Below are 15,109 nucleotides of genomic sequence, written 5' to 3'. Positions count from 1 at the left end.
TGTCAGGAACCATGAAACAAACGGAGACAGAAAATTCAGTAAAAATCACACCTTTTAATAAAATGGTAAAAATGGTACAACTGGTTAATGTAGTCAAAACATAGCCAGGGTTTGGTAGCCAAATTGGGTAGTCAGAACAAGCCAGAAAATCAGGAAGCCAGAGATCAGCATAGTCAGAGGCAGCAGACAGGATCAGGAACCAGAATGGACGTCAGCCAGGCAAGTCTTCAACAGGAACACAGCAGAGAGTCTCTAGATATGTTGACCAAGGCGAAGGCAATTGATGAAATGACCAGGCAGTTTAAATAGCCAGAAGGGGCTGGCTGTGGGCTTGACTGATGAGCAGGAGATAATCAACAGGTGGGCCACTGTGAAAACGATGAGTACTGGCAATTAACCGACAGCTGAGCAACCTGAGCACAGAGAAGTAAGGGCTGAGAAAGCATGTGAAAACTTTAGAATATCTAGAATGTAGAATTTAGAATATCTAAAAATGTGTATTGGTTGAAAATGTACTAAAAGTGTAATATTGATGCACTTCACTTAAGCCGGTTACACATAGGCCAAATGTTGGGAGACAATGGGCGATTAAAAAAAAACGTCCGACATTCAGCCTGCGTGTATGTCGGACGTGCATGCTGGAAAACCAGCAGCTGCCCGACTCCTGATCGGTTCTTTTAGCCAATGGTAGAGAGTGCTGTTCTACCAGGGGCTGTTAGTGTTTACCTGGCTTTACTCTTATGTTGTAGGTCACCCCCCTTTTCCCCATTTTAAATTGCCCATTAAATTTAATTCCCCATAAATCTCCTCTGCTTGTTTATGTTAAAAAAGCACTAGTGTTTACAGAGCTTAATAGCTCAGACTGAAATTTAGACCATTAAAGTAGAACTATAGGCAAAACTTTTTTTTCATTTTGGATACAGCAAGGGAAGGATATAACCTTTGTCCAATTTTTTTTTTTTCTTTTTTTTGCCATCTGTGTCCCATTTCAGAGATTTCTCTTCACTTCCTGTCCCATAGTCAAACAGGAAGTGAGAATAAATTCCTGTAAATGAAGGGAATCTATTGGGGACCCCCAGGTCACCAGAAATAGTGTCACCATTGGAAGATTTCCCCTCTATTACTTTTCTGGGGACAACCCAAAATTTGTGAATTTCTTTAACCACATGCCTACCAGGCCAATTCTGACATTTCTCTCCTACATGTAAAAATCATAATTTTTTTGCTAGAAAATTACATAGAACCCCCAAACATTATATATGTTTTTTTAGCAAAGACCCTAGAGAATACAATGGCAGTTGTTGCAACTTTTTATCTCACACAGTTTTGTGTTTTAAAAAAAAAAACAAAACAGTAAAGTTAACCCAATGTTTTTGCATATTGTGAAAGATGAACTTACGCCGAGTAAATAGATACCTAACATGTCACGCTTCAAAATTGCACACGCTCGTGGAATGGCGCCAATGTTCGGTACTTAAAAATCCCCATAGGCGACGCTTGAAATTTTTTTACTGGTTACTTGTTTTTAGTTACAGAGGAGATCTAGGGACAAAATGATTGCTCTCGCTCCAACATTCGCGGCGATACCTCACATGTATGGTTTGAACACCGTTTTCATATGTGGGCGGGACTTACATATGCGTTCGCTTCTGCGTGCGAGCACACAGGGACAGCGGCACTTTAAAAAAAAAGTTTTTTATTGTTAATTATATTTTCTTTTTTTTATTTTGACACTTTTTTGAAAAAAAAAAAATGTGATCACTTTTATTCCTATTACAAGGAATGTAAACATCCCTTGTAATAGGAATATGACATGACAGGTCCTCTTAATAGTGAGATATGGGGTCAATAAGACAATGTCTGACAATGGGTCCAAGGATTTCATCCCGATACCTAATGGCAGTCAGGGTGCCATTGTCTAGCCTGTAGAGATCTGTGCGTCCCTCCATAGATATGCCTCCCCAGACCATCACTGACCCACCACCAAACTGGTCATGCTGAACGATGTTACAGGCAGCATAGTGTTCTCCACAGCTTCTCCAGATCCTTTCAAGTCTGTCACATGTGCTCAGGGTGAACCTGTTCTCATCTGTGAAAAGCACAGGGCGCCAATTCTGGTGTTCAATGGCAAATGCCAATCAAGCTCCACAGTGGCGGGCAGTGCGCACAGAGCCCACTGAGGGACATCGGGCCCTCAGGCCACCCTCATGAGGGCTCTAGCAGTGCTCATCCTGTTCCTCCTTGCATAAAGGAGCAGATAGCGGTCCTGCTGATGGGTTAAGGACCTACTACGGCCCTGCCCAGCTCTTCTAGAGTAACTGTCTGTCTCCTGGAATCTCCATAATGCTCTTGAGAATGTGCTGGGAGACATAGAAAACCTGGAAATTACATGTATTGATGTGCCATGCTGGAGGAGTTGGACTGCCTGTGCAACCTCTATATGGTGCAGGTATCGCATCATGTTACCAGTAGTGACACTGACCCTAGCCAAATGCAAAACTAGTGAAAAACAGTCCGAAAAGATGATTATGGAAAAAAATTTAAGTGGCCTCCACATGTAAAACCATTCCTGTTTTGGAGGTCGTCTCATTGTTGCCCATCTAGTGCACCTGTTGTTTATCAGTTTCAGCTGCTTTGGTGTTAATAAAAATAACAAACCCCTCTGCTATTTAACTGACCAGATCAATATTCCAGGAGTTTAATTGACTTGATGCTATACTCTGAAAAGTGTTCCTTTAATTTTTTTCAGCAGTGTATAAACAAATTATCTAAATTGACCTTAAAGTATAACTCCCCTTTTGTGGAAAAAAATAGCTAATACAAAATAACATAATATAGTATGTACAATTTCAACACAAGTCATATTGTAATTGAATGTTATTAAAAACTACCTTTCCTTTTCAATCTGCAGCTCTGTAATTTTCTGTAAATGCAAAATATCATTTCATGGTTTGGCTCACTGATTTTCCCAGAAGTCTGCACTAAGATACAAGTCAGATTTTGGGCATCCCCTGCAACAAAAAATGTAATTTCAGTGAGATACTCCCAAAGGAATATTATATCTAAAGGGATGCAGACCTTGCCACTCTCCTCATTGGAACCCTGCAGGTGCAGAAGCTGACTGATAATTATAAAATCACTCCCATTCACATTTACTCTGCACATGGACACAGACGTACAAATAGCTAGTTCTTCAGAATAGCAAAAGGTAGGAATCTGCAACAACATTTGTAAAGTTCTTGCAATGAACATAGATCACCTAGAGGGGAATGTTTTCTTCTCAGCAAAAGTGGAGTTACTTTTTAAATCCCTATAATTTACTATTGTAGTTGTTTTCAGTTCTCAGGTTCACTATGACTAGCGATTGATATTGAAACCTTTTGTTTCTTCACAGTTTTCCTATTTTGTGGTTCCGGACCCTGTGAAACTGCCATCAATTCCAGAAAATGTGAGTCACTTGCCTAAAATGTGTAATTCACGATAGAAAAAAAAAGTTGACTTTTCAGTTTCACACAATTGACAAGTTCACCTGTGTCCAGACTATGGACATAAAGGGGTTGATTTACTAAAGGCAAATAAACTGTGTACTCTGCAAAGTGCAGATGCTCCAGAGCTTAGTTAATAAGGTGAACCTTCACTTTGCAAAGAATGCCCTTACACATGCAGGAAAAATAAAAAAAACAGCATTTTTGCTTGCACATGATTGGATGATGAAATCTTATGCCCATTTACTAAGCTCTGGAGCAACAGCACTTTGCTAAGTGCACAGCGTATTTCAGTGGCGGCTGGTGAAGTTTTAGGATGGGGGGGCGCCAGACCCCGCCGTTCCTTTTTGACCCATTCCACTTGGTGAAAATGGCGTGATTTCAGTGAATTAGTGGGCATGGCTCTAAGGTGGTGTGGTTAGCGTCTGAGATGAACGAGGGAGAGGGAGGGAGAGAGGGAGAGACAGCAGGCAGGCCCAGATCCTACACAACAGTAGAAATATGTGTATTCTAGAAAGTTTAACAATCAGCAGATAAAAATCCTCCAAACACCTGGTGTTAGCACTTCAATCATTCCGGCACAGTGGTTGTTATGGTGTCAGGATGATTGAAGCACATTATTTCTATTATTACATTGTAATATAAAATTAAATCATTCAACTCACCATAATGCAGAATCAGTGGGAGCCCTGAGCGCATCACTTGCCACGTTGTCTGCCACCAGATGCCATCAGGTGTCCCCAGCGGAGTCCGTCCTTACATCAGGTGCCCCCAGCGGAGTCTGTCCTTACATTAGGTGCCCCCAGCAGGGTCCCTTCTTACATCAGGTGCCCCCAGCGGAGTCCCTCCTTACATCTGAGTCCCCATCAGTGGAATCCCTACTTACATCTGTGTCCCCGTCAGCGGAGTCCCTCCTTACATCTGTGTCCCCGTCAGAAGAGTCCCTCCTTACATCTGTGTCCCCGTCAGCGGAGTCCCTCCTTACATCTGTGTCCCCATCAGCGGAGTCCCTCCTTACATCTATGTCCCCGTCAGCAAAGCCTCTCCTTACATCTGTGTCCCCAGCCGAGCCCCTCCTTACATCTGTGTCCCCAGCAGAGCCCTTCCTTAAATCTGTGTCCCCAGCGGAGTCCCTCCTTAGATCTGTGTCCCCAGCGGAGCCCCTCCATACATCTGTGTCCCCAGCGGAGCCCTTCCTTAAATCTGTGTCCCCAGCGGAGTCCCTCCTTAGATCTGTGTCCCCAGCGGAGCCCCTCCTTACATCTGTGTCCCCAGCGGAGCCCTTTCTTAAATCTGTGTCCCCAGCAGAGTCCCTCCCTTGATCTGTGTCCCCAGCGGAGTCCCTTCTTAGATCTGTGTCCCCAGCGGAGTCCCTCTTTACATCTGTGTCCCCAGCGGAGCCCCTCCTTACATCTGTGTCTCCAGCGGAGTCCGTCCTTACATCTGTGTCCCCAGCGGAGTCCCTCCTTACATCTAAGTCCCCAGCGGAGACCCTCCTTACATCTGTGTCCCCATCAGCAGAGCAGCAGGGTCCTCCTCACATCTGTGTCCCCAGCAGCACAGCACTCCTTCAAGCCGTGTCTGTAGCTAGTTCCTGGCTTTCTCCGTGTGTTCAGTGGAGAGGGGAGGGGCCTTCCCTCTCCACTGAACACAAGAGGATTAGTCCTCACAGCAGCCATCTTTTTGTAGCCCGCCGGAGGTGACTTTGCTCTCACACTGAGAACAAAGCACCCGGCTGGGCGCCAGGCGGATGCTACTCGGCACGATGGATTGCGCCGCAAAGAAGCTCCAAACCCGGCAATGAAGCGCCGTGTCTGCAATCTCGTGATTGCATTGATGTGGAGCTTCCCATAGTGCACTGTGTCTGGCACCTGAACACAGTGCACTTAGTTAAAGGATATTTTTTTCGAATTTTTTTTTTCTTAAAGGAGCTGTTTTCATTTTTTTTTTTTTGGTGACTACAGGGGGGGGGGGGGGGGCGGCGCACTAGTGTATTTGCATTCAGTAAATTAACCCCAAAGTATTTACATACTCTTAAAGAGAACCTTGTCCCCCCTAAAAAAAACTGCCAATGCTCTCTAATTTAATTTCATCTAATTTTGCATACAAGTACACTTACATACAGTATTTTATTGCCCCTTTGTTGTCAGAGTTTGCCATTCTCAGTGGAAATATTCTCCAGTGCCCTATTCCTGTACCATCATTTTCAAAAATAGCACAGTTTTTTCCCTGGTTCCCAGGCTGGTTCACTTTTGTTGTTATTAGTGGGCTGGTCACCAGATCTCATGCATTTACCATACAAGAGCTTAGCGGCAGCCCGTCCATTAGGGGCGCCGCCCCCCTTTCCATGCCTAATCTAAATGCAGGGTGCCGGACGCATTAATTCCGAAGAGGGGTTTTTTTTTAAGCACATGATTAGAGCCTGAGGCTCTAATAGGCTTAAAAAAGGGTGGGCTCGGGGCACAGAGCACTGAGCCCTGAGCCCACCCAGTTGTGTGACAATAGCAAATGAATAATCGCTATTGCCACACTGATCCTCCTCCCGGCCAATCAGGAAGTGGGTCTTGAGACCCATTTCTCAATTGGCCGAAGGGAGAAACCATCCTATTGGCGTAGGAGGAGAAGGGAGGATGAGAGAGGAGCTGCCGTGATGCAGAGGAGACACGAGAAGCTCAACCAACAGAGGGGGGATACAGAGGCCGGGACACAAAGGAGACTGAAGGGGCAGTCGCTGCCGCAACCTCCACATGTCAGTCCGAGGGCAACACAGGGTGAGTGAGCCGGTGAGCCGGTGACCGGGGGGAGGGGGGTGTGGGGTGTGGGTATGGTGCGCGGTGTGGGCTTGAGCAAAGGAAGGGGTGGGGGTGAGGTCCGTGGTCAAGTCCATCTGCCGCCCCCCCCCCCCTCCCAAATGATGATGGAGCACCAGCCACCACTGCAAGCGCTGCTGGATCAATTTTACAGGCGATGGAAGGGGGTCCTCCCCCTACTGCTTTCCGCTGTCTTCCCAGGCTCTCCCTTCCTGCTGGGGAGTCAAGGACTGCGGCCGGTGGACCATAGAGATACTTGAGAACCAAAATGTCCCTGATCATCTCTATGGTCTAAGAAGCGGCAAGCATTTAGTCACTTCTAGTTTAACTGGATGTAAACAAACCATTATTTGTCTTGGGAAAGCAACAAATCAAACCAATTTTGTTTTGATCTGATGCTTTTAAGGGCAGAGATGATATCTGGGGTCAAATAGACTCCAGATCTCTCAGTAAAGAGTAATATCTAAGCAGTGCTCAAAGATCATATAAAGTGCAAAAAACACCTAAAAAGGCATCATGTACTTCATTGAAAAACAGGTGTACAATGAAGTGTAAACGTGACCATGTGCAAATAATCAATATGCAGCACAATGATAATAACAACAATCAATAACAAAACAGCAAAAATCAGTACATAATAAGTGAAAAGTCCATAGGTGGAGTAAATCAATCCATCCAGAAAGATGCACCGTGCATCATAGCTCCCAACTGTACCTGATTTCCAGGGAATGTCCCTGATTTGAAACAAAGTCCCTCCGTCCCTCTTTCCTCCTCATTTGTCCCTCATTTTGGTCTGATCTGTATAGCTGTATAGAAAAAACACTTTTTTATCTTTCAAAAAGTGTTTGCCAGTGCTAAACCTTTCATCCAAATTCTAAATTAAATAAACACCTGTGGGTTTAACTAATCTTTTTTTGGTTATAAATCTCCTTTAAGGGGGGTGACAGGGGGTGTGTCCTATGCCTACATACTTTTGCTAATAGGTGTCCCTCGTTCCCATCTCAAAAGTGGGGAGGTATGCGTGCATGTGTAAACAGATAAAGGGATCTGTCACCAGTAGCACCCTCGCAGGCAAGCCTCTTACCAGATTTGCTGGACCATAAGTTGTAATGGTCAAACAGGCAATAGCAGCTGGACATCCAAAGGAGAGAGCGGCCGTCAATGGATCACAGGTCCCATAAGGCAGTGATGGCAAACCTTGGCACCGCAGATGTTTTGGAACTACATTACCCATGATGCTCAACTACACAGCAGAGTGCATGAGCATCTTGGGAAATGTAGTTCCAAAACATCTGGAATGCCAAGGTTCGCCATCACTGCCATAAGGTGACTCAAAATTGTTAGGAAAAGAGAAACTGCCATAGTAAAGCCCATTAAAAATTCAAAGTGTTTTATTCTAAAGTAGCAACAATTACCTCAATACAGAAGATAAACAGCGCGTATAGTACCAATGAAAAAAGCAGCAGGCTGTTAGCTCGTGTAATACCGCGTTAGGCGTGCGTAATGTCGTCACTTCTAAGCCATTCCCTTAATGTGCAGAGCACATGGAGTATATTTTGTGCTACTTTACATGTTTTTTTTTTTGTATTTACCTGTAACCAGTACCAGGATGGTAAAACCTTGGCTCAACTGCCTATTTTTATCTCCCCAAGTACCCCCCCAGCTCCAGGTGTGAAAAAGCGGTCCTACATGGCCCCCAAAAAGTCAAATCATTTGCAATGTAATAATGATTTCATAAAGTAATTTTCCTGATACAGAAAAGGTGTGTTTATGAGGAGAATTGTTAATAATTGTTTTGATTTGTGCCTCTCAATGAATACTAACAGACATTTCTTTCTTCTTTATCGATGCCTATCAGAGAAATCTCACAGAATTCCTTGTTGCGGTCCAAGTGGATACAATGTTGCAGTTATACTCCAGCCTGTTATGTGAGCGGAGGATCCTGATTACATCCAGCAAACTCAGTACAGTAAGTCTTGCTAACTCCACCGCCCCTTCAAATTCTCTGCACCTTTTGGCACCAGACTTCTCTGTATATATGGATTTATGGCCAAATAGGCTTAACCTGAAGAGGCCAAACATGTGGAAGAAGGTGCTCTGGTAAGATGAGACCAAAATTGAACTTTTTGGCCTAAAAGCAAAATGCTATGTGTGGCGGAAAACTAACACTGCACATCACACTGAACACACCATCCCCACCGTGAAACATGGTGGTGGCAGCATCATGTTGTGGGGATGCTTTTCTTCAGTAGGGACAGGGAAGCTGGTCAGAGTTGATGGGAAGATAGATGGAGCCAAATACAGGGCAATCTTAGAAGAAAACCTGTTTGATTTTGCAAAAGACTTGAGACGGGCGGAGGTTCACCTTCCAGCAGGACAACGAGCATAAATATACAGCCAGAGCTACAATTTAATGGTTTAGATCAAAGCATATTCATCTATTAGAATGGCCCAGTCAAAGTCCAGACCTAAATCCAATTGTGAATCTGTAGCAAGACTTAAAAATTGCTGTTCACAGACGCTCTCCATCCAATCTGACAGAACTTGAGCTATTTTGCAAAAATGTCACTTTCTAGATGTGCAAAGCTGGTAGAGACATCCCCAAAAAGACTTGCAGCTGTAATTGCAGTGAAAGGAGGTTTTACAAAGTATTGACTCCGGGGGGCTGCATACATATGCACACCACACTTTTCACATATTTATTTGTAAAAAAATTGAAAACCATTTATCATTTTCCTTCCACTTCACAATTATGTGCCACTTTGTGTTGGTCTATCACATAAAATCCCAATAAAATACATTTACATTTTTGGTGGTAACATGACAAAATGTGGAAAAATTTAAGGGGTATGAATATTTTTTTAAGGCACTGTAAATAAGAAAACGAAAGCCACTACCACATATCGGAATTGGTAAGCTGCAATATATTACATTTTTTGTTTGGGGTTTTTTTTTTTTTTCACAAGATTTGTTTTGGGGTTTAATACCACTTTGAGTGCACCCATCCTTTTTGCCCTCCCCTGACCTCTACAGGGTCATAGTCAGCATTTTTCTTCCTCCAAACACGGCGAGTCCCCCTCCTCAAGAAGGCACATGTACAGGCCCTTCTGAACTTTGCCAATGAACATCCAAATGATTCAGAGAAGGATTGAGTGAAAGTGCTTTGGTCAGATGAGACCAAAATTTTGCTCTTTGGCATTAACTCAACTCGCCGTGTTTGGAGGAAGAAAAATGCTGACTATGGTCCTAGGAACACCATCCCTACAGTCAAGCACGGAGGTGGAAACATTATTCTTTGGAGCTGTTTCTACAGGCTGAATTTGCTGCATTGAGGGGCCAATGGACGGTGCCATGTATTGTATACTTTGGGTGAGAACCTTCTTCCCTCAGCCAGAACCCTGCAGATGGGCCATGAATGGGTCTTTTAGCATGACAATGACCCAAAACATACCACCAAGGCAAGAAGATAGTGGCTCAAGAAGAAGCACATTAAGGTCATGGAGTGGCCTATCCAGTCTCCAGACCTTAATCCTATAAAACAATTTATGGAGGGAGATGAAACTTCGAATTGCCAAGAGACAGCCAAAAAACCTTAAGGATTTAAAGAAAATGTGTAAAGAAGAGTGAACCAAAATCCCTCCTGAGATGTGTGTAAACCTGGTCACCAACTACAAGAAATGTCTTACCTCTGTGCTTGCCAACAAGGGTTTCTCCACCAAGTACTAAGTCATGTTTTGCTTGGGGATCAAATACTTATTTTACTCACTAAACTGCAACTCAATTTATAACATTTGTATCATATGTTTTTTCTGGATTTTTGATTCATATTCTGTCTCTATCATTTAAAATACACCTATGATAAAAAATTATAGACCCTTCATTTCTTTGTAAGTGGGCAAACCTACAAAATCTGCAGGGAATCAGATCATTATTTTCCCCACTGTAGAAACTCTCCATAGACTTTCAGATCCTAGGCGATGCCTGAACAAAGATGGCTCAATACCTCTTAAGAGAAAGGCAGATGACAGCATAGTGAAGGGGAGTGCTGTGATCTCTGTGTAATACCAGGAGGTGTTAAACTTCTACAGTACTTAGCACCAATGTATGTAGCATGAACAAGCCATCAGATGATAGATCCACCTTAATCTGTGTGTTCTTCTCTCTCCCTGACAGCTGACAGCCTGTGTCCACGCCTCTGCAGCCCTTCTGTATCCCATGTACTGGCAGCACATCTATATCCCTACACTACCTCCACATCTACTGGACTACTGCGGGTCTGTCATTTTGTCTGTTACACTGTCCATCCGTTTGTCTATAGTTAAGATTAGGAATGAGCCTACGTTTCGAGTCGAGATCGCAGTGCATTGACGGCTGCTGCTTGGACCGGACCTACATACTTTGGCCAATCACAGTGCGCTCCACTGTGAGAGCCATGATTGGCCAAAGGCAGGGTGCCTTTGGCCAATCATGGCTCAGGGGGCTGAGTCCATGCCCCACATTATGTAAGGCTGCTTACACGGCAGCCGTACATAGTTTTATGAATGAGAGCAGCAAAATGACATTTGTAAAGGAAAAAATGTCATTTAAAACTGCTTGCGGCTGTAATGTGTTGTCGGATCCCGGCAATATAGATGAAAATCATTGAAAAAAAGGGCACGGGTCTGGTATGAATATTAAGGAGAAGCCTGCACCCAACATTTTTTTAAAAATTGCGTGGGGGTCCCCCCCAAAATCCATACCAGGCCCTTCAGGTCTGGTATGGATATTAAGGGGAACCCTGCGCCAAAATTTTTTTAAAAAATGGCATAGGGTTCCCCCCCAAATCTATACCAGACCCTTATCTGAGCACGCAACCTGGCAGGCCGCAGGAAAAAAGGGGGAGACGAGAGAGCGCCCCCCCTCCTGAACCGTACCAGGCCATATGCCCTCAACATGGGGAGGGTGCTTTGGGGTCACCCCCAAAGCACCTTGTCCCCATGTTGATGGGGACAAGGGCCTCATCCCCACAACCCTTGCCCGGTGGTTGTGGGGGTCTGCGGGCGGGGGGCTTATTGGAATCTGGAACAACAAGGGGACCCCCAGATCGTGCCCCCCCCCTATTGTACTCCTACACATTCACCAAAAAAAGTGTGAAAATGTTAAAAATGACAAGAGACAATTTGGGACAAGTCCTTTATTTAAAAAAAAAAACTGTTCCGCAATGTATATTCATCTTTGATCACAGCGTCCGACGACCCGATAAAAAAAAATGGAAAAAACTAACATTTTTAAATTTTTTGGGTGAATGGGTAGGGGTACAATCACATGGGGGGCTGGGATCTGGTAGTCCCCAGGTTAAAGAGGGCTTCCAGATTCAGATAAGCCCCCCGCTCGCAGACCCCCACAACCAACTGGCAAGGGTTGTGTGGGGATGAGGCCCTTGTCCCCATCAACATGGGGACAAGGTGCTTTGGGGGCGACCCCAAAGCATCCTCCCCATGTTGAGGGCATGTGGCCTGGTACGGTTCAGGAGGGGGGGCGCTCTCTCGTCCCCCCCTCTTTTCCTGAGGCCTGCAAGGTTGCGTGCTCGGATAAGGGTCTGGTATGGATTTTGGGGGAGACCCCTAAGCCATTTTTTAAAAAAAATTTTGGCACAGGGTTCCCCTTAATATCCATATCAGGCTAAATAGGGTGATTAGCTTCCCTAGGCCCAAGGGGAGCAGTGCCACATCCAATAATTACATATATACGAGAAAAGACAATTCCCCTGGGTGGACTTTACCGGCACTTGCTAACAAATATTGGATAGTGAGTACGTATAGCGAAGTGTATAGAGTAAAAAGATTTTTATTTTAACATAACATAGATTAAAAACATATTACAACATATATTCAACGGAACCTAGTACAGAAACAATAGATGACAGTATTGTTACCATACAATAAATTGTACGAGGGCTCTTGTTCACACCCAACGCGTTTCGGAGTAAATACTATTTTTGTCCTTCTTCAGGGATGTAGCAAAAAAGAGCACTTCGTCTAAAGTGATTAAAATATAACACAGTGAGTAGATTGTCATAACATGTGAGTATAGATAAGTTTAGATCACTCACTGCTAATATGTTTCGTTGAATTATTTTAAAACTTCCGAATTGGGATAGCATTGGATGTTATTGCTGGTGTAGTTATAATATGTTTTTAATCTATGTTATGTTAAAATAAAAATCTTTTTGCTCTATACACTTCGCTATACGTACTCACTATCCAATATTTGTTAGCAAGTGCCGGTAAAGTCCACCCAGGGGAATTGTCTTTTCTCATATAATATCCATATCATACCCAAAGGGCCTGGTATTGGACTGGGGGGGACCCATGCTGTTTTTTCAATGATTTTCATCTATATTGCCGAGACCCGATGATACATTACAGCCGCGAGCAGTTTTAAATTACTTTTTTCCTTTAGAAATGTAATTTTGCTGTGGTACTGTAATAAACACGAGAAAATGCGCTACTTTACAGGCAGACTAAGGAGACCCCCCCCCCCTGGCACGATAGTTAAAGGAATATTTCATTTTTATTGTTTCACTTTAAGCATTAATAAAATCACTGCTCCTGAAAAAACGTCAGTTTTTAGAACTGTTTTTGCATTGATACATGTCCCCTGGAGCGGGACCCGGGTCCCCAAACACTTTTTATGTCAATAACTTGCCTTTAAAATGAGCACTTTTGATTTTTCATGTTCATTTCCCATAGACTTTCGCGTGTTCAAACAAATTTTTTGCCTGTTCGCATGTTCTGGTGCGAACCGAACCGGGGGGGTGTTAGCTCATCCCTAGCTAAGATTAAAGTGATATTAAGCACTTCCAGCAGCTAATTTTTAGTTTCAGTTAAAGGGGTTCTAAGGCCCCATTCACACTAGCGCGTTTTTTGATGCATTTTGCATTTTGCAGAAATGCACGGGAATTTTTTAACATGGGTTCCTATGGAACATGTTCACATCAATGCTTTTTTGTATCTCTGCGTTTTTGGAAAGGGTCGGGGACTTTTTTTCATGCAAAAAGCAGCGTTTGGCATGTAATGGTTTTCAATGGACAAGCATCAAAAACGCAAGTGCACCGTTTTTGCACCGTTTTTGCACCGTTTAAGATGCGTTTTTGGTGCGTTTTTGGTGCGTTTTTGCCGTTTTTTTTTTTTTTTTTTTTTTTTTTGTAATTTTTTTGTAAGACTGTAAAAAAAAATGAAAAAAAAAAAAAAAAACGCAAAACGCAAATCGCGGCAAAAACGCGGCAAAAACGCCGCAAAAACGCTACAAAAACGCTGCTCAAAAACGTGGCAAGCATGAAAAAAAACCCTCCAAAAACGCTCAAAAGCAACATGCATAAGTGTGAATCGAGCCTTAGGCCCCATTCACACTAGCGCGTTTTTTGATGCATTTTGCATTTTGCAGAAATGCACGGGAATTTTTTAACATGGGTTCCTATGGAACATGTTCACATCAATGCTTTTTTGTATCTCAGCGTTTTTGGAAAGGGTCGGGGACTTTTTTGCATGCAAAAAGCAGCGTTTTGCATGTAATGGTTTTCAATGGACAAGCATCAAAAACGCAAGTGCTGCGTTATTGCAGCGTTTTTGATGCGTTTTTTATGCGTTTTTGGTGCGTTTTTGCCGTTTTTTTTTTTTTTTTTTTTTTTTTTTTATTTTTTGTAATTTTTTTGTAAGACTGTAAAAAAAATGAAAAAAAAAAAAAAAAAAAAAAAAAAAACACAAAACGCAAATCGCGGCAAAAACGCGGCAAAAACGCCGCTAAAACGCGGCAAAAACGCGGCTCAAAAACGCGGCAAGCATGAAAAAAAAACCTCCAAAAACGCTCAAAAGCAACATGCATAGGTGTGAATCGAGCCTTAGGCTCGATTCACACCTATGCATTTTTAGTGCTTTTTGCATTTTGCAGATTTGCACAACAGAACGTGTTCCATAGGAAACCATGTTAAATGGACTGTAGTTCAAATCTGCAAAATGCAAAAAGCACTAAAACTGCATAGGTGTGAATCCAGCCTTAGGCCTGTTTCACACTATGCAGGTTGCAGTTTGCATATTCCAGGTGCATTTTGCGTTTTTCAATACACGATTTTGATCCATTGAAATCTATGGAACCAAAAACCAGCAAAAAGTCCCTGGCCCTTACCATAAAATGCACAGGTGTGAACTATATCCATAGGAAATGGACTGTAGTGTGTTTCTGCAAAACTGAAAATGCACTAAAAAATGCATAGGTGTGAAAGAGGCCTAAAGCCTCAAGTGTTTTTACATTCTATGCATTAAGGTAAAAAAACCTTCTGTGTCAGTGTCACAGACTCGCCCTTTAACCCCCCTTATATGTACCTGAACCCCATCGTGATCCAGCACTGTGCAAGAGAGCTGTGGCTCTCTCCTGGCCTTGTCCCCCTCGGGCATATCGATAGCAGCAGGAGCCATTGACTCCCACTCCTGTCAATCAACTCCAGTGACGAGGGAACAGAGAAGAGGCCACCCTGTGCAATTCTATTCTATTGCACAGAGCAGGTAAGTATAGACATGTTTGTTATTTTTAAAAGAAAAAAAAAAAATCCTTTAACAACCACTTTAAGCTGGTGCCATGACTGATGCACTAGGTTTCCTGTTTTTAGGATGGCTCCTCTCTTGCAGCGACTTATGGAGCCACCCTTGCATGCAGGAACAAGAGTTGTTTCTCCATACACTGTGTGCATGAATAGAAGCACACAGCCCTGTAGCCTAGGATGGCAAGGCACCCCCGCTCCTTCTTCATCCTCCCTTTTCCAAGCTAACAGAGTATCTG

General features: G+C 43.4%; 1 protein-coding gene across 2 annotated transcripts in view; it reads left to right on the top strand.

The window, feature by feature from the left end:
- DENND1C (DENN domain containing 1C) overlaps nt 1-15,109 on the top strand; it is a 105,419-nt gene that overhangs the window by 40,731 nt on the left and 49,579 nt on the right. For both annotated transcript variants that reach the window (XM_073622808.1, XM_073622809.1), the window contains exons 8-10: nt 3,395-3,448; nt 8,154-8,264; nt 10,469-10,569. In XM_073622808.1, the coding sequence (XP_073478909.1) occupies nt 3,395-3,448; nt 8,154-8,264; nt 10,469-10,569 (266 nt within the window). The remainder of the gene's footprint in view (nt 1-3,394; nt 3,449-8,153; nt 8,265-10,468; nt 10,570-15,109) is intronic.

The sequence above is a fragment of the Aquarana catesbeiana genome, linkage group LG03 (genome assembly GCF_042186555.1).
Source record: "Aquarana catesbeiana isolate 2022-GZ linkage group LG03, ASM4218655v1, whole genome shotgun sequence".
NCBI lineage: Eukaryota > Metazoa > Chordata > Amphibia > Anura > Ranidae > Aquarana > Aquarana catesbeiana.
The sequence above is the reverse complement of the archived record's forward strand: the minus strand, read 5'-3'. Positions and strand labels throughout refer to the sequence as shown.